The sequence below is a fragment of the Micromys minutus genome (assembly GCF_963924665.1).
Source record: "Micromys minutus genome assembly, chromosome: 16".
NCBI lineage: Eukaryota > Metazoa > Chordata > Mammalia > Rodentia > Muridae > Micromys > Micromys minutus.
In genome coordinates this window covers 53,977,010-53,996,043 of record NC_137985.1, presented here as the reverse complement: position 1 = coordinate 53,996,043, position 19,034 = coordinate 53,977,010, and the positions used below count along the sequence as shown (strand labels likewise).

Sequence of the window (19,034 nt, the reverse complement as noted above, 5' to 3'; positions counted from 1 at the left end):
GGGAAGTAGTGAAGGTCATCTCTGACCTCTACCTGAATACAAGCACGGGTCTACACCTACATACACATGTATGTGCGAGAACTATCCATCCACACAAAGCCTTAAACATGTCATCCTGAGACTCAGGGTTTATAAAGTTATCCAGGGAGAGGATTTAGCTCTGAGGACACCAGTACCTGCATGAGTGTAGAGAGGGGTTTTCTTTGTGGTTCCCTCACTGAGAGGCAGGTAGCTTTAGGCTCCATACTGGGAAGTCTTTGGAAAAACAGAGCCAAACAAAACAGCAACAACAACAACAAAACCAGTCAATCAAACAAGGCAACAACTAACACTGAAGACTCTATGAATAGACTCTGCCCCGAGTACCCCCCTCTCAGAAGCTGTGTGGCAGGAATGGGCTAATTTCATAGCTTTTCTTCAGGCTGCATGGTAGTGCCATAAAAGCAGCGATTCTCCTAGACTTACTCAAAGTAAATAATAAAGAATATGAACTAATGTACACATAGACATGCTAGAGAGTCACTTTTGTGGCACCAAATAAAAGTGGAAGCCACAGCTGGGCAGTGGTGGCGCACACCTCTAATCCCAGTGCTTGGGAAGCAGAGACAGGCAGATCTCTGAGTTTGAAGCCAGCCTGGTCTACATAGTGAGTTCCAGGACATCCAGGGTTACACAGAGAATCCTTCTCTCAAAAAACCAAACCAAACCAAACCAAACAAAACAAAACAACAACAATAAAAAACAACCAAAACAACAACAACAACAAAAACCCAAACAAAACAAAGTGCAAGCCATCACAGGAATTAAGTTTGATAATAAGTCAGGGTAGATTTGACGTGTTCTGCACACACTCAGGGCACTGTCAGACGCTCACATTTATGGGCACAGGGAGACATTCACAGTGTGTTCAACAAGAAGGCAGGTGACTACAGTGTGACTCTTTCCTGTGTGCTGACCATTGTTTGGATTGTGGTCAAGAGTAGGGGCTGCCCAGCAGACTGCCTGAGTTGCCAGAGTGTGGCCACTTTCCAGATGCCATGCTGCTGGCCTCTCTGTCCTCTTCTGGAAAAAGGATTGATCATGGCACGGGCCATGGGTAGTTGTGAGAATGCACCAGATTCACCCATCCAGTTGAAACAGGGCCTAGTGTTGCAAGCTCTCAGTATGGACCAGCCCGTGCTACTTACACAGAAACTCCAAGTGAGATACAGTTCTATCATGCCAGACACCCAGCTTGGTAAAGACTTAGTTTATTTGTTGGGGTTTTTGTTTGTCTTTTTGTTTGGACGGGGAGGGGAGATTTTAGAGGCAGGGCGTCTCTGTAGCCCTGCCCTCCTGGAACTTGCTTTGTAACCCAGGCTGGTCTTGAACTTGGACATCTGCCCGCCTCTGCCTCCCAAACACTGGGATTAAATATTTGTTAGTTTTTTAAGACTCAATTTTATATATTTTCTTTCAGATTTATTTATTTAATGGATGTGTATGGGTAGTTTGCCCACATGTGTACAACATTTGTGTCTGGTGCTCTCTTTTTATTTAATATGTGTGTATAGGGGTTTTTGTGCATGTGTACATGTGTACCACGTCTGTGTGTAGTGCCCTCTGACATATTTATTTAATGTGTGTATGAGTGTTTTGTGTATGTGTGTACATGTGTACCACATCTGTGCCTGGTGCCATCTGACTTATTTATTGTGTGTGTGTATGAGTGTTTTGTGTATGTGTGTACATGTGTACCACATCTGTGCCTGGTATTCTCTGAGCTCAGAAGAAGAAATCAGGTCCCCCAGAACTGGAGTTCTGGATGGTTATGAGTCACAGTGTAGATGCTGCTGGGACTTGAACCTAGGTCCTCTGCAGGAACAAGTGTTCTTAACTAATGAGTCCTTTCCCCAGCATTTAAAACTGTGTATGTGTGTCTATGTCTATTTTGAGGAGGGCAGGTGTGTCAGATGTCCTGGAGCAGAGTTACAGGCAGTCGTGAGCTGCTTGACCCAAGGTGCTGGGAGCCAAGCTTGGGTCCTCTGGGGAAGATCAGAACTCACACACTCTTGACTGTTGAGCCCCATATGTCACTGATTTAAAAACGGGCAGTTCGGTTGTGCTTAGTGTATTCAGAGTTCAACAACTGCAGAAGCCAGCTTTAGTTTTTAAAATTCTGTTTAACCTTTATTTATTTCTTGTCATACATATATATGATGTATTTTGATTCTCCATTCCAAACTTTCCCCTCACTCCCCTAGGCACAGCCTGAGCATGCCCCTTTCCCACCTTAGGGCACTTTGTTTTGTAACCCAGAGTCCAGTATCTGTCTATGAGAGGGTGTCAGATCCCCTGAAACTGGAGTTATAGGCAGTTGTGAGCCACCATGTGGATACTGGGAATTGAACCTGGGTCCTCTAGAAGAGCAGCAATGCTCTTAATTGCTGAGTCATCTCTCCAACTTCTTGCCCCACTTCATCCCCCACCACCTCCAAGGCAGCTCTTATAAGGACAGCATTTAATTGGGGCTGGTTTACAGGTTTAGCAATTCAGTCCATCATCATCATGGTGGGAGTGTGGCGGCATCCAGGCAGGCATGGTGCAGGAGGAACAAAGAGTTCTACATCTTCATCTGAAGGCAACCAGGAGAAGGCTGGCTTTCAGGAAGCTAGGATGAGCCACTTCCTTCAACAAGACCACACCCACTCTAACAAGGTCACACCTCCAAATAGTGCCACTCCTTTGGCTAAGCATATTTAAACCACCACAGTGGCCATAACTGCTGTGAGTTCATGAGAGCAACAGCCATGTCTTCAGTAGGCTGCACTTCACTGCACTCCAGCTCTGAGCCCTTGCAGCATTCCTTCTGACATGTCCCTGAGCCTGGAGAGTGTTGATACATATGTTTCTTGTTTAAGTTTAAGCTCCCAAAAGTCCCTTATTCTCAGCGTGTTGCCCAGGTGTGAGTCAAACACTAACTGTAGCCCAGTGGCAGGTGTGAGAACATTCTGACTCCCTAGCTGCTCCCCCAGCCCTTGGCAATGCATCTTTCTGTCTCAAAGATACTCTTCTCCTGGACCTTCCTAGTGGTAGGTTTTCTTAAACTGTGGCTTCCAGAGACTGTTTTCCTTATAAGAATAGTTTTCAAGGCCACAGCACAGGCAGAACTCGGTTTCATTTCATTTTTACAACAGAGAGCCTTTATGAGCAGAAAAGTCGTTGTGAAATTTAAAAGCACGTCTCTACAATGAAAGTGGTCTGTTTTTACAATAACCACCAGACATATTTACCTTTAAGCTACCCCACCCCTCACCCCACTTAGTAAAATTGGGCTCTGGCGGGCAGCTTTCCCTTGTCTCTCTAACCTTACGTCATCCTCTCCAAACCGGAGCCAGGAATTCCCACAGGCTGCGGATATAGGGTGTCGAGTGAGGGGAAGAGTCTCAGTGGGTGTAGGATTTTGAGAAGCGAGGGTTTTATTCTTCCTCCTGTTACGCCCAATGTATGACAGCCTTCTGAGATCCGGATGAAGGCATAAACAGTCATCACCTCCTCCTTCATAGACATTGGGGTCTACCTCCTCACTCAGGGGAGACACACCGTGCTTACCCTGTGCTAGTGTATCCTTTTTGTCTTTAAACTTCTTTTTGTTGTTTCTTTTGTTTTTGGAGACAGTGTTTCTCCGGGTAGCCCTGGCTATTGTGGAACTTACTCTGTAGACCAGGCTGGCCTTGAACTCATAGAGATCGGCTTGCTTGCCTCTGCCTCTTGAGTGCTGGGATTTGAGGTGTGTGTGACCATCACGTACCTAAAACTTATTTTTATTCAATGATTTTTTTTTTTTTTAAATAGCATCCTGTATTCAGTTTGGAATTTCCTTTTCCTTTTTCAACATAGAACACTTGAGGTCAGTCTGGGATACATGAGACTTTTCTCAGAAAAGAACTTTCCATGGTGTGAAACACATTCACATTGTTTAGTTCCCTACCACCATTGTTATCAGACTCTACCTATGTTTATTTGCTCTCTCTGTGTGTGTATACATGTGTGTCATGGGTGGAGGTCAGAGGACAACTTTTTGGGTGTTGGCACTCTCATTCCAGGATGTGGGTCCAGAACCTAACTCAGGTTGTCAAACTTGGTGGCAAGCATCTTTACTTGCTGAGCCCTCTTGCTGGTCCACCATTCATTTCTGAAACTTTCTTTATCCTGTGGAACCCTATGCCATTAAAGATCCCCTCCCCTGCTCCTCCCCCATCATGCCTGCAAACCATGGTAGTTTTTCATCTCTCTGACTTTACTACCTCATGTATCCCATCTAAGCAGGGTCAGATATTTGTTCTCCTGTGACTGCTTGGCTTACTGACCTTAAGAAGTTCTCAAGGTACACAGAGCATGCATTAGAATGTCCTTCCTTAAGGGCGAACAGTATTGTATGTCTGCACATCCTGCATTCTGCTAACCCACTCGTCTGCTCCTGGCACTTGGACGCCTTCCAGCTTTGGGCTGTTGTGAATTATGCTGCCAATATGGGTGTGTAAGTATTTGCTCAAGACCCTGACTTCAGTCCCTTTAATGACACACATCTATTGATTTTAATGGAAGAATAACAAGATGTTAAAAAGGTAACTTAAAGGCATACAATCTTGCCACTATTGGAGAAAGTTTCATTTGAGTACATCTCTCTGGTGGTTAGACATATATCTGTATTTAGAAAAACCAAACAAACCCAAAACCCAAGACGTAGGCAAGGTTTTCTGACCTCTACATTTTAGGTCTATGTGATAAGCTGGAACATGAGTAGAGGCCATGTTAGTGACTAACAGTCCCAGGAAAGAGGAAAGAGAAAACGCAGTGACCTCTATGAAGATATGTGCTTTTGTACAAGATAAATACAAACACAAAGGCCACTCGAATACAGGGAGAACTCACACTCGTATATCCATGTCATGAAAACAAAACAAAAATGAACCATGAACAGGAAGAGCCCCAGAGATCTCAGGTCTGCAATTCCTTAAGCAGGTGGGAGAGCCTGTAAGAAAACTCAAATGGTTCCGTGTATATGACCTAAGCTTTACAGGGCAATCTTGACTGGGGTAGCCCTGCTCCTGAGTCCCCTCAGGACTTTCCCCCAACATAGCCACACTGGCTCCTTCTGCCAGAGTCTTGATCTTCCAGGGACACACTAAGATCAACACTAGAGATCCCACTGAGGGCTCTGGTGACAGAGGGACCCAGCTTGGACTGGCACTCATGGGCCAGTCTTCTATATCCAGTCTAGTTTGGGCCAAGAGTGGCCTAGCTTCCAGGGTCTCTGGTCTGTCTTTTATAGAACAGTGAGAACAACAGACTATGATTTAGTTTTATTTTTATGTTTTTTGGAGACAGGGTCTCATGTAACCCAGGCTGCCCTGGAACGTTCCCTATATTAGCCAAGGATGGTCTTGAACTTCTGTTCCTCTTGCCTTCAACCACCCTAGTGCTGCATTATAGGCATGAGTGACCATGCCTAGTTTATTTGGTGCTAGGTGTGGAACCCAGGACTTAGTGCATGCTAGACAAGCACTCTACCAATTGACCCATATCCCCAGCCCACAACTATGGGAACCTTAAATATTGACCTCATCCTTGAAATCTGAAAGCCTCCCACAGAGCAGACCCATAGATGCCTCGGTCCCCTGGTTGTGCTTCCTAAGATGTCATGTGTCAGTGCACACATCCCTAGGGAGGCATATAGAAAAGCATTTAATATCATTTTCACTGTGTTCATCTTATGTGAGGGTTCTTGATCTCAGAACTAGGTGAGGGTGGAAGCCATAGGCACTGTCTTTTGAGAAAGCCGTAAGAATTAGCATTTTTGCCAATTCATAACACCTTAACCTTGCCAAGACTGACCAAAAAATTTGGCTAACCACACTCTTCCCAACACAAGACGCTGATCAATATAGATCTCTGAATTTATTCTTCCTGTTTAGCTTTAATTCTCCTTTCCATGTAACTGTCCCCCAATTAAAGTGTTCTATTGGGTCCAGTATGTTTTAACTTTAATGCCTACCTATTGTCATTTAGTAAAAATACACTAGACTTATCTATTTTAAATATTTTATTTTTATGTGTTATGAGTGTTGTGCCTGCCTCTAAGTACGCCACATATATGCAGTGGCCTAAAGAGGCCAGAAGAGGGCACTGGATCTCCTGAGGCTGGAGTTAAAATTGTGAGCTGTTATGTGGGTGCTAGAAACAGGAGTGGGGTCTCCTGCAAGAGTAGCCTGTGCTCTTAGCTGCTGAGCCATCTTGCCAGCCCCCTTTTCCCATTTTAAGTGTGCAATTCTGGGTGTTGCCTACACGTATGCTGTTGAAGAACCCTCACCATCATCTATCTACCTTCAGAAATCTATCTTCTTGGTTCAGAGCTCTATGGCCAGTAAGTAACTCACAGTACTTCCTGTTCCCTCAGCTCCTGGCAAACACCACCTGCTTTCTTCTCTACAAATGTGAGTCACACGGTGTTAGTCATTTTGTGATTAGCTTATTGGCATAGAGTTTGCCAGGCTTCTCTCTGCCGCAGCACACATCGGTATTTTCTTTTTAAAGCTGAATAATATTCCACTGTGCATGGGGGCCACACCCTGTCACTCACAGTCATTTGTGGGGTTCCCAGCTTTGGGTATTGTGACATAATGTTGCTCTGAATATTGTTGTGTAAATACTCTCTTTGAACTCCTGCCTCCTTTACTGAGTGTGTGTGTGTGTGTGTGTGTGTGTCCAGAAGGAGGATTGTTAGGTCCTATTGTAATTGTGTTTAATTGTTTTGAGTAGTTACTATACTGTTCTCCACAAAGACAACCTTGGTGTCTTTTTTATACCCTTGGTGGCAATGTGCACAATTCCTTCATAGTCTAACCATTTTATTTTCCAATAAAATATAGCCCAACAGGAGTGCAGTAGTTTGCTGTGTGTTATCTTTGTATTTTATATATATAGCATTATACTAGCAATTTACCGATTTTACTTGGAACAGTAGTTTTATTTAAAGTGAAAATTACATCTACTTATTTGTGCATGTACATTCATTTATGGGAAGCTGATCGATGTGTTTGTGTGGATGTGAGAGGGCAACTTTTAGAAGTTGGTTCTCAGCCAGACATGGAGATCCATGTTGAACCCAGGTTTTTTTTGGGGGGGGGCTTCTAGGAGAGCCACCTTGGGCATGGACTACAAAAACTTGCTAGAAAAAGCCTGCAGACAGAGGCTGCCTCCTGCAGGAGGTCCGCTGATGACAATTCCAGCTCTGCTTGTCCACCTGCCTTTACCAGATGTCACCCTTCTGTGTGAGATGCAGGCAGAACCCTCTTGTCACTCCTCCGGACTCACCACCTGTTGATTAAATATCTTAACTGTGGCCAGGTGTTCCTGTTCATTTCTTTGCACGATTTCCCCAGGAACCACATTGTACACACTTATAGCATGTACTCTCTGTTCCTAGGGAGACATAGCTGCCTCCACCCACGATCCTGCCTCTCCTGAACTTTGCTCTCACCAGGATGAAAAATTAACTGGACTAATGTTTCCCTCCTAAGGACAAGGACAAAGTCTGCAAGGCAGGTCTGGCTGGGTCCTAGGAGATCAGGTGCCAGCTGAAGTTCTAACCAATCCTGAGCCACCTACCTATTCACTGCCCAAGATAGAGGGGTCTATAACCCATAGAAAACTGGCCTTGTGCCCCTGAAAAAGATGGAGGCTAGAAATGACACTTTTGGTTTTTGTGCATGCCAGTGGACCTCATTACATGTATGTTGGCACAGGAGGGGAAGTTCAGGAAGTCCTTCAGTCACACAAGTGGATCTGATGGGTTATTTTTTTCCCCTAAGGGAAATAAAGGGGTGGATGATGGTCCCTTCCTGTTCTCAGTGATGTGAAGGTTCTTCCAAGCTACTGACTCTGCTCCTCTCTTCTCTGCTCAAGGTCCCGCCTTTCCTCTGTGGTACATACAGCTTCCCTCGACATGGCTTCACCTGTGGATGAGGGTCTTGTCCTGGAGAACAATCCACACATTTCTAACATTCTTTCTGGATTCAGCACACTGCATAGGTGGCAGACTAGAGGTTTAGCAAGGTGGAGGGCCTGGTTTCTCTATGTACCCCTGGCTGTCCTGGAACTCCCTGTGTAGACAAGACTGGCCTTGAACTCAGAGATCTGCCTGCCTCTGCCTCCTGAGTGCTGGGACTGAAGGCACCTTCAACCCTTTACCCAGTGCTTCTCTCTTATGAGCTCCTGGTGGTTAAGGGCTTTTCTCATTGGTTGAGAATTTCTCAACAAGTAGTATGTTTGTGACATGAAGTGCCGGAGAGAGGCAGGATTTGAACCAGCTCTCCTAGCTACCCTTCTTCATGAATGGAATCAACACTGGCCCTCCACTCCTGTCTTGCACTGGACTTCTGCAAAGTCTCAACACTCTAGGGCAGAGAGGAGAATTCCTGAGAATGTTTCTGGCAATATCATAATTATGCCCCTGTGAGAAAAGCTTTTGTTTTGCAAATTGTGTCCTGACTGCCCTTTACAGCTTTCAAAACCAAAACAAGCAAAAAACCTGGGTTTAAATCCTGGCTCTGACCCTTTCTACCATGCCTTCCAAGACTTTAAAGACAGCAATTGGTCTGTTTGAACACAGCAGTTAAGACTGCCCACCTATAATGCCAGTAGCAGGTGGATCTCCATTTGAGGCTAGCTTTGCTCTGGTCTACAGAGCGAGTTCCAGGATAGCCAGAGATACACAGAGAAACCCTGTCTTGAAACCAAACCAAACAGGCCTCTTTCCTTATAGTCCCTAGCAGCGAGTGGAAGGAAGGTTTGCAGGAGCCAGCCTGCTAAGGTCTACTGAGCCTCAGGGGTCTGTCTTCCTTTCAGAACTCGGTATCAGGAGGTGGAAGGAGAGAAACCACAACCCCTGACAAACTGTGGCTGGCGGTTGGTGGTGGGGCAGCCTCAGGGACAGAGCTGGGGGCCCTTGAAGCTTCTGGGCTGACTTTGTGGCACCAGCCACACTTCATAGTGCTTTGTAACTCGTACCGGATCTTGGTTTGCAAATAACTTGTTTCTCACCACCGGAGAGAAGTGTGTGTGTGTGTGTGTGTGTGAAAAACAAACAAAAAACCAAGCATAGTCTTAGCAACTGGACTAGCCTGATACGGAGGCTGAAACAAGATAAAGGAGCTGAGGGCCTGCTGTAACAACTCAAATACGTGGAGGGACCTGGGGGGCAACCAGCCCTGAATCCAGCTAGTCTGTGGTAAAGCTCTAGGGCTACCCAAAGTCAGGTTCTCTTGGCTTCCCACCTAGGCTAACTTTGAATAAACTTCCTAGGACTTGCTCTACTTTGTGTGTGCGAGTTCATTGCTTTGTAAACAAAAGCTCTCTTACTTGTTTGGTGGAGTTTCAGATCTTCAGCAACACCCTGTAACGTTAATTTCCCCCTCCCCCAAAGAAAAATCCTAAAGCACCCCTGTCATTCCTTCAGGAACGCAACAGATGTCTTTGAGGCCGTTTTCTGCAAAGAGCTTGGTTCACTGGGCCCAAGGGACCCCTGGCTCCAGCTATTGTTTAAGTTGTCACTGAGGTCTCTTAACTCCCCTTTTAAGTCTCCCTCTCCCCCTTCCCAATTCCCTCCTCCGCAGTCTCAGCCAGTCAGCCCTTCTGATCTCACCCAGCAGGAAAACAAAAACTAAACGACAACAGCAGCAACAACAAAAAGAAAAAAACCACCTAAAGCAGCCCCGGGCCACTGAGCGAGATCAGCGCGCCCCAACTTCCTGGGCCCGGAGCGTTTCTGAACCCCTCACTGTGCCCGGGTCCTCTCCGGGATGCAGCCAGCCCTTGTCGGACCGTGCCTGTTCCCTGTGAGTCTAACCCTCTCTAGTCCCAGCAACTGCATCTGAGGGTCTGGGGGTCGGCGAGTCCCCAGGAGTCCGGTCCCGGTCCCGAGGCACTTGGCAGAGCTGACGGCCGCCGTGCCCGGTGGCCCACGTGGGCGCGCTGGGCGGCGCTGGGAGGGGAAGGCCGCGGGTCCTCCCCGGAGCAGGGCCCGGGGGAGGAGCGGGGAGCCCCGGCAGCGAGGGGGCGGCGACAGCGCTGGGAAGGAGGCTGCACGCGGAGCTGCGTGAAACGTAGACTTGGGAGCGGGCGGGAGAGGAGCGGGGAGCACGGCTGCACGGCCCTGGCCGGCCCTGCAAGGCGGCGATCGCAGGGGAGGAGGAGGAGCAGCGCTGCAGAGGCGGAGGGATCTGCGCACCAAAGCCATCCAGGCCAGCAAAGTTTGGCTGGGGGTTGGACTTTCCTTCCCGGAGGCGGCACCCAAACAGCTACCCCGTGCGGAAACCCAAACTTTCTACTGCCACTCCGAGTCTCCGGCCGCCGCCTCCGCCCCGCGCGTCCGGGGCCTGTCCGTCAGTCCTTCGGTCCGCGTGGAGCCGCTCGGGCGCCGCCGTGCTCCCGATCCCCGCAGCTGCAGCCTCGCTGTCCTGGTCCGGACGCCCCGGCAAGTTCTCCAGAGTTAAAAGCGAAGTTCGGGCGCGGCGCGGGCCGAGCTGCCCCTTTGCGCCCCCGGCGTCCCCAGTGTGCCCAGCCCCGCCGGGGGCGCCGGTGACCCTTCCGTGCCAGCCATGTCGTCCATCCTGCCCTTCACCCCCCCGATCGTGAAGCGCCTGCTGGGCTGGAAGAAGGGCGAGCAGAACGGGCAGGAGGAGAAGTGGTGTGAGAAGGCGGTCAAGAGCTTGGTGAAGAAGCTCAAGAAGACGGGGCAGTTGGACGAACTGGAGAAGGCCATCACCACGCAGAACGTGAACACCAAGTGCATTACCATCCCCAGGTGGGGTCCGGGAGCTGCGGGGGAGGGGGGCGCGCCGGCCCAGCCCCCTAACGCGGCCCGGGTGGAGAGGGAGGGCGTGTGTGTGTGCGTGTGTGCGCGCCTTTAGGGGACAGAGTGGGTGGAGGGACCCCAAACAAAACCTTCGTATTTGCCCAGGCTTAGAGCCCAGGCTTCTGTGCGGCATTTTGGCTTCCAGACCTCAACTATCACCAGCCGCCTCCGGGCAGCGGGGATGCTTGTGAGCTTGCCCCCCCCCCCCCCCCCGCCTCGGGATTTCGGGCTCCAAGTGGAGGCCCCGCTTTGTTCGGCTCTGCCGGTCGGGCCCCTCCTCCTCCGCCGCCTCCCGCCCCGGGCTCGTGGAGGTGGTGGCGTGTGTCCCTTTCTTTTCTTTAGCTCTGTTCCCCCACTTCTTTTCCTCTACAGGAATGCAGTCGGTACAGCTGTGGGTGAGGAGCGGGAGCCCGTTGATTGACAGATTCCTTCTTCGCTCTTTCTTTGCCTTGGGATTAGCATTTTTACTGAGTATTTTTAGATTTGGTTGTGCCAGCCTCCCGCCCCCTGTGCACGCATGCACGCACGCACTTAGTTGGAGAGCCGAGCACCGACTTTGAAGCGGGAGAAACAAGTGGCAGAAAGTAGGGGCTTTCCCTCTTCCCACCCCACCCCATCTGGTTTTCGATCTTTTAATCCAGAGTATGCTGGTGCCTAGAATAGGGCAGGCAGCTCCAGGCAGATAACAAAACACCCCAGGGCTGGCCTCCCATCCGCCCTGCATTCCTGTAGAGCCTCTTTTCCCAAAGCGCTTTGCCATCTGTCCTGACCTCCTTTATCCTTCCCATCGGGCTAGAGGAGTCAGGCGGGAGCTCACAGATGGCTGATGGAAGGGGTCAGTGACTTCACTCCCAAGGCCTTCTAGAGCATAGCCACGTCTGGGCAATGGCGTGAGGGCACTTTAGTCTTCTTTTTACCCCCTTCTCAGACACCTTTAAAGACTGATTCCAGATGAGCAGGTGGGGATGTTTGGGGGCGTCCTTGGCTGTGGAGGGGTGGGGAGGGGGCTCCCAGGACCTATGATAGTAGAGATCATCACTGTTCTGGACCCTGGGAGCTTCCACCCTTGGCCACCTGCTCAAGGCAGCTGTGTATGGGCTTCCAGCCCTGACATAAGGCACAAAACAACATCTGTCCACAGGAACAGGGTCGGCCTTTCCTGGAGACAAACACCACATATGGTGGGAATGCCAACTTAAAACATAATAGAAACAAAACAAAAATAAAAATCTCAACAACTCCCAAACCTAGGTGGGTGGATCCCATCAATAAAGGGAAGGGAAGGCAGTATGTTGTCTGAGAAGAATGCTTGGCCTCTGAGCCTCTGCCATCCGGCTCTAGGGGACCTGGTGTGATGTGATGGTTAGACGCACCTGGGTTTTGGCTCCTTCTCTGGCTTCCTCTTCCTGGTCTCCTTTATCCTTCCAATGGAGTGGGACGGTTGAGTTTCACAGAGCTCTGTCAGATCTGGAGATGCAGCCTTTTCCCAATCTGCTTGGGTGCACCCAGCCCAAGTGCTTTCTGTTCTGAGCCCTCCTCCGGTGCTGTCAGCTACAAAACAGCTGTACAAAGTGTTTCACAATTTACAAGGCACTTTCATGTGGCCGGGAAGACGACAACGGAACCGGAACGCAGAAAAGGCACGGGGGCCTAACATGATCTTGCTTTCCAAGTGGCAAAACCTAAGGGAGGGAAAGCATTGACTAGGTCTGGCATATCCTTTCTCCCAGGCTGCTTTGAACTCTGGAGTCCTGAAAGTATCCTTGTCCAAGATGGGTAGTGGATCTCTTCTGCCTGCAAGGCTCTTGGTTAATCTTTGGGCTGGGGTGAGCTTGGAGGAAAGGCTATGCCTTCCTCACAGGTCGGTAAAAGTGTATGCTCCCAGCTCCTAGGACTAGGTACCTTCAGCCTGTGCATAGAAAGCCCAGGTGTGGAAGCAGGGTGCTCGCTCTTTGCTTCTTTAACTGCACTGGTGACTGAACCCAGGGCTTCCTGCATGTTAGGCACACACTCTGCTACTGAGCTACCTTCCCAGGCCTGGGATTGTTTTCTTTCATCTTTTCTCAACTTGGAGAGACTCAGTTGCTTGGGTGGATCCAGACAAAGGTGGATTTCCATCCCTGGATTTTGTGCCCAAGCCTCTGGGTCACCCTGTCTCCCTTGGCAACAGCTGCTGCTGTTTTGGCCATGGGCAGAAAGCTAAAGGCCACGTCTTGGGGAGGCGACTAGTTGGCTTCCTGCTAGTGCTGTCCCTGTGTCTGCTAAGCCAGGGCTTGTATGTTGCTTGTCACATTGCTTCGTGTGGGGCGGGACACTGGGTGCTTCAGTGCATTCTTGGAGCCCGGCTTTGAGGACTCTCAGTCTGAGGTGCATTATGGACATCTTCAGGGGCAGTGGCACCTTTTGGCTGTGGCAGCATCTGCCACAGGCTGGCTTCTTTTTCCCAGCTCTAGGCACAGTCAGTGACCAGGAGAACTGGAGTAATACAACACAGGCTTGCTTCCCTTCACAGAGATGAGGTGTAGGACTTTTTGCTCTACTCCACAGAGAGGAGAGCAGGGCATCTCAGATCTGGCAGGGGTGGGGCAGAGCTTAGGCAAGGACTGTGCTAGCGGAGAGGAGACACAGGTGTCTCCCTCCCGGTTCCTAAACCATAGCCAAAGCACCTGCCTCTGAGAGGTAGAGAAAGAGTCAGCCGCAGGGGATAGCCAGCACTGGACCAAGCTGAAGGTATCTCTGGTTTAGAAGGGATCTTTGTACACAGCACCAAGTTCAGAGAAAAAAAAAGTCAAGAAGTGAAGTAGGTCTTATAGGAGGCACCAGTCCTTTGTTCACTCCCTTTGTAGTAAGACTTCCTCCTGGGGCCTCCAGGGACTTGGTTAGGCTACTTACTCTCAATTAGTGGAGAGAGAAAAAGTATCTTCACCTGTAACAGTTTCTGGGGGCAAAAACATTAAGGCTGTAAATAATGCCTGGCAGGTCTCAGCCCAACTACTTTAGTGTAAACCATTGGCAGCCTCCTCCCAGCTGCCAGCATGTAACCCATGGGGGGCGGTGAGGGGGGTGGAGGGACGGGGTGTGGAGGGGGGTGTGGACGACGGGGAGGAGGGGCTGCAGAAAAGTGCATAGCTGACAAGAGTCAGTATTTTCTGGTTGGAGGAACTTTGACCTTTGCTGCTTGGTCCCAGGGCAGAGCGAGTGTTTGCATCCATTGGTTTCTAATCAGGAAATACAGGATTATTTCTTGTGTATTCAGTGATATTACCCAGACTCATGTGATGTGGTCTCTGACCCAATGTTATGTGCCCTAGGGAGGGGTGCAGAGATGAGTTTGAGAAGACAGGGGGTGCGGTGGGGAAGATAACTGTGATGTGCTTTACATGTGAAGACACAATAAACTGTGACAGCCACCTGCTTTCCCTGGGTAAGATAAACCCCTTCCAACACCTGGAATTCAGGTCCCTGCCTGGATTTAAAATGATCCATATGGTCTTAATGCATTTATTTATGTATTTATTGTGTGCATGCCGTGGTGCACATTTGGAAATTGGAGGACAGCTGGCTGGTTAGTTTTTTCCTTCCACCATCTGAGTTCTGAAGATGAAGTTTCAGGTCATCAGGCTTGGTGGTAGGCACCTTTACTGGCTGAGCCATCTCACCAGCCCAGAACCTGCATGGACGGGAATAAAACTGGGTTAAGATGAGGCCCCAGAGTGTTTGCAGACATGGTGGGGAGGTGTGTATGTGTGTGTGCGCGCGCATGTGCACCCTGTGTCCTCGTCACTTTGACTGTGGGACTTAGTCACTTATCAAGTGCCTTCCGAGACAGCAGGGGCTGGGCACCTGCTCTCAAAGAACTCAGCATTCCTGCCCCAGGATAGAGGGCTGACAGTGTGGCTGAGGGTCGAACAGTGCTCTGGTTGGGAGCCAGCATGAGTGTTGGGTGGTTGGTGTATGCTGAATAACTGGCTGGGATGATGGTCTGAGGAGTTTGGACTGCTCGAAGCTCCTGGGAACTTGGTCTTTTCTTTATTATTATTAGTGCGTGTTCATTGTACAAGCTAGATTTCGTTATGACATTTTTGAGTCTTGTATTTTGCTCATACTTACCTCCCTTTACCCTCCCTGATCTCCAGTGCTGCACCAGTCTCTGTAGATTCCCTCTTCTACTTTCATTTAAAAACAAACAAACAAACAAACCCTCTAGATTCTGCTTATATGAAAAGGCGCTATGTCTGCCGGTCTCAGTTTGAATTTTGCTTAACATTGTGATCCTACCTATTCTCTCTCTGTCTGTGTGTCTGTGGGTGAATGTGTGTCTGTGTGTGTGTGTTAGTGCTGGTTCCTGTGTTGGGACCTGAGGAGAGTTGTCTTGCATGACACCTTTATCGGCTGGGATAAAGCACACATCCCAAGCACATAGCTGCTGTGACTGTCTCATCTGTCACTGGCACAGCAGGGCCTGTGAGCTGGATGCTGTCTTGGACCCAACTATGAAGTGTTTTCTTTTTGAAGTGAAGGGCAACTTAGTGTGACAAACCTGAAATTCAGGTTTCCTTGGTGGGAGCAGGGACTCTAGCAGGGGACTGTAGGTGCTCACCTTCCCTTTTGGTATGACTTGGTTTTTCATGTCTCTCAATGGCATGCTGGGAAAGAAAAAAAAAGTCCCATGAACCCCAGTTTCTGAAAAGACATTAGAACCTTTGCTAGGATATCTTCTAGAAGTCTTTGCAAGGACATATACACCTTAAAGTGCTTTGTTTATTTATGTGCATGTGTGTACATGCATGGGAGTGCAGAGTCCACAGGGACCAGAAGGGGTGTCACCCCCAGACACAGTGACAGTCAGTTGTGAGCCATTCACCTGCTGCTGGAGCCTAATGCCCATCTTCTGTTAGAGCTCTTAATGGCCTTGCTATCTTTCTAGCTTCTACAAATTTTATTTTGCTTTGTATTTGCTTGTGAGTGAGGGTGCATACATACCATGCTTATGTGTTAAGGTCAGAGGACAACTTCTGAGAGTTAGTTCTCTCTTTGTACCGTGAGCTCTAGACATCGAACTCAGGTCATTAGGTCCATGGCAAGAGAGTTTACCTGCTGAGCCATCTTGAAGGTCCAGGACATGGACATTGAAATGACTGTTTTAATGATAGAAAAAAAAGTTGATGAATGAAGTCATCATTTAGTTTTGATGAGGCATGCAAGAGGCTGACAAATAGAGAGAATTAGGTTTGAGCTTGTCACTCAGGACTCACTCTAATTAAAATGAGTTTTTGAAAAAAATAGATATTAGTTTCATATTGTAAGTTTGCAATTGCTGCTGTATTATAATGGAAATAAAATTAACACAGTTTAATGGAATGAATGCCTATTAATTCCCACCCATTAATTTATTAGGAGATTTTAATGCCATTTGGTGCTCTGCATGGCCATTATTCTTAGTGTGCCTCGGTGGAATAAACGGACCGGGCAGGGCTTGCTCATTCGATTGAGACTGTATTCTTTTATGGTATTCCCCCTGGCTCTTGGTCTTCCAGAAGCTCTCTCTTAGAGTCAAATTTCCAAGGTGGAAAGCAACAGGGTCTTGAATATCTAGTTAACTTCCATTCTCCTGACTGGTGTATTAACTGTCTTGCTTGCTCTTGTGCAAAAATACCCTACAAAAGCCGTGTGAAAGGAGGGAGGGCTTATTTTGGCTTGTGGTTTCAGGTGACAGTTTATCCAGCCGAGTGGTGTGGCAGCCACAGTCAGGAAGCCCAAAGAGATGAATGCTGCTGGTCAGCCCCATTTCTTTATTTTATTTAGTCCAGGGCACCTGCTGCCCACAGTTGATGTCTCCTCAACTCAATGAACCCAACTGAGAAATTCCCTTACAGACATACCCAGAGCTTTGCTTTCATGGTGATTCTAAATGTCATCACCTTGACAATCAAAGACTAACTATGACAGCAGTTAAACACAAAACCAAGAATACAACCCCATTTGTTTCCCCTAGTCCATGTCTGATAGTGTTGCTGGTTACAAGACTGCTCATGGGGTAGGAGGTAAGGGGCAGGGGCATCCTGCTGTGTGTGAGGTGTGGGGAGGAATGGGAAGCTGGTGTGTGTCGGAGGGACCAGGGACCAGCTTTTCTCCAAGGCTCTTGTAGTTTAGCCTCTCCATCATCCCTCAAGCACAGTGGTTCCTAGAAACAATAGTAAATTGGCCCTGGGATCCTTTTATTCATTACATATTTGTGCGTATGTATGTGGGGTACCATGTACCATGGGATGCATATGTGTCAGTACAAAGTGAGGGAATCAGCTATTTCCTTTTTCCAAGTAGGTCCTGGGGATCAGCCTCAGGTTGTCAGGCTTGGTGGCAAATGCCTTTGCTCCCTGAACTTCCTCCTTAGTCCAGGAGTATGGTTTCTCAAACAAAGAAGCAGCTAGGAGCCCTCCTTAGTTTACTGTTCTGCCTTCTTTCAGCTACCTTGCAGGTGCTCGCTCCCTGCCCTGGGGAACGGCAGGATGAGGAGGAAGGGAAGCTCTTTGCTTCCCTCTGCAGCTTCCCATCTGCCAGCTGCTTAAACATGGGAGCTGTAAGACCGTTGTGTGTGTTTATCTCCAGCTAATTTGTAAATAGAATTTGCTTGGTGCTAAGAAACCAGTCCCCTCAAACTCTGGAATGTATTAACTGCTAACAAAGAGCCCCCCCCCCCCCCCCCGTGTGTGTGTGTGTGTGTGTGTGTGTGTGTGTGTGTTGAGAAAGAAAGCATACATATCATTCTGTGTTGACTTACTTAACAGTGTGAGAAATAACATATCTGCAGGACAAGTGCCTCTGTCCCCAGTGGTGTGTCTGAGGCCCCTGCTGCAAACAGCTGCCTGCCACAGTGGCACACTGCTACACACGATGTTTTGACAGAGAGACTCAGTTTAAATTGAAAACACAGTAGAAGCCATTAATTAAGAAGTCTGGCTAATTCTGGACCCAGCTAAAAGTTTGTTTAGCAGACTCCATAAATGCTATCAAAGAAAACTTACTTAATACACTCCGTCTGAGAGCATTTTGGAAGCAGGCATGGCAGACACGGGGGATTCTAAACCTTGCTGTTTTGGATTCTCTGTGTGATCCAGGGCAGATCACTTAATTTCTCTGCATCTCAGCTGTTCTTAGCTGGTAGATGGCCTAGGTAGCAAGTTCGGTTGGAGGGCTCTCAGGACTCTGCTTTGATTTTCATATAAGCATTCTAGAAAATTCTGAAGCCATTTAAAAATTGTACTGTCTTTGGTGTGTGTGTGTGTGTGTGTGTGTGGTGGCACATGTGCCACAGGTACAGAAGTGGCAGTCAGAAGGCCACTTGTCGGTTCTCTTCCACTGAGTGGATCCCTGGTCATCAGGAACTGGGTCATCGGGTCGGTGTTGCTCACCAGCTAACCACTGAGCCATCTCACTAGCCCCGATTTAGAAGTTCTTTTTTTGGCATACAACTGGTTCATTAATTGAATCATGAATCTTCTTTAATTATCATCTATCCAGTGCCAATTAATTTATAAAGTGAGTAAACAGCTCTGTAGTTCAGTCTTTAATTTTGGTTATCCTCTTCCCTTGCCCTCCTGGCCCCTTTACCACCCTTGTCTAAATCGGCAAACTCAACTACAAAGGCATGTAAAAATACCCAGCTGAGGATGAAGCCTGGAGACTGTGTGTCTTCAGATGCCCTGTGAGCAGTTTGCCTTCCTTTGTTGCTATTTTTGGCTATTCTTGGAGCAGGAAGCTGACTTTAATGACCACAGATGCCTAAAAAACGGTTAACTACAAGAGGTGGGCATTCTAGCAGATACCTGTGGAAGTGTTTGCTCATGTCAGTGTTTACCCAAGAAGCTTCCTTTATTTATTTTCAAATGTCTATACAAAGACAGACACTACCCCCAGTTACCCAAGCAGAGAGAGCAGGGAGTTTACAAGTTCGAACCCCATCTAGGAAATGGAAAACGAGTTTCTTTGAGTCCATTCTTTTTCTGTGTCCCGGGGCTTTTCCCACTCACATCTGGCAAGTTCTCTGCGCTCCACTGGGCGTTTGTTTGGGGCGAGTACTGTTTAGAAAGCAGCATACAGGGTTGCCTTGGAAACGAGAGTTACACATCGGACTTCC

The 19,034-nt window shown here is 48.4% G+C and overlaps 1 protein-coding gene across 2 annotated transcripts in view; it reads left to right on the top strand.

Moving 5' to 3' along the window:
• Positions 1–10,228: 10,228 nt before the first annotated feature.
• The window catches only part of SMAD3 (SMAD family member 3), a 103,447-nt gene continuing 94,641 nt past the window's right edge, over positions 10,229–19,034 (top strand). For both annotated transcript variants that reach the window (XR_013975365.1, XM_080930039.1), the window contains exon 1: positions 10,229–10,846. Coding sequence is in view for 1 of the 2 variants with exons in the window: in XM_080930039.1 (XP_080786165.1) it covers positions 10,641–10,846 (206 nt within the window). In the remaining variant the exon portion in view is untranslated. The remainder of the gene's footprint in view (positions 10,847–19,034) is intronic.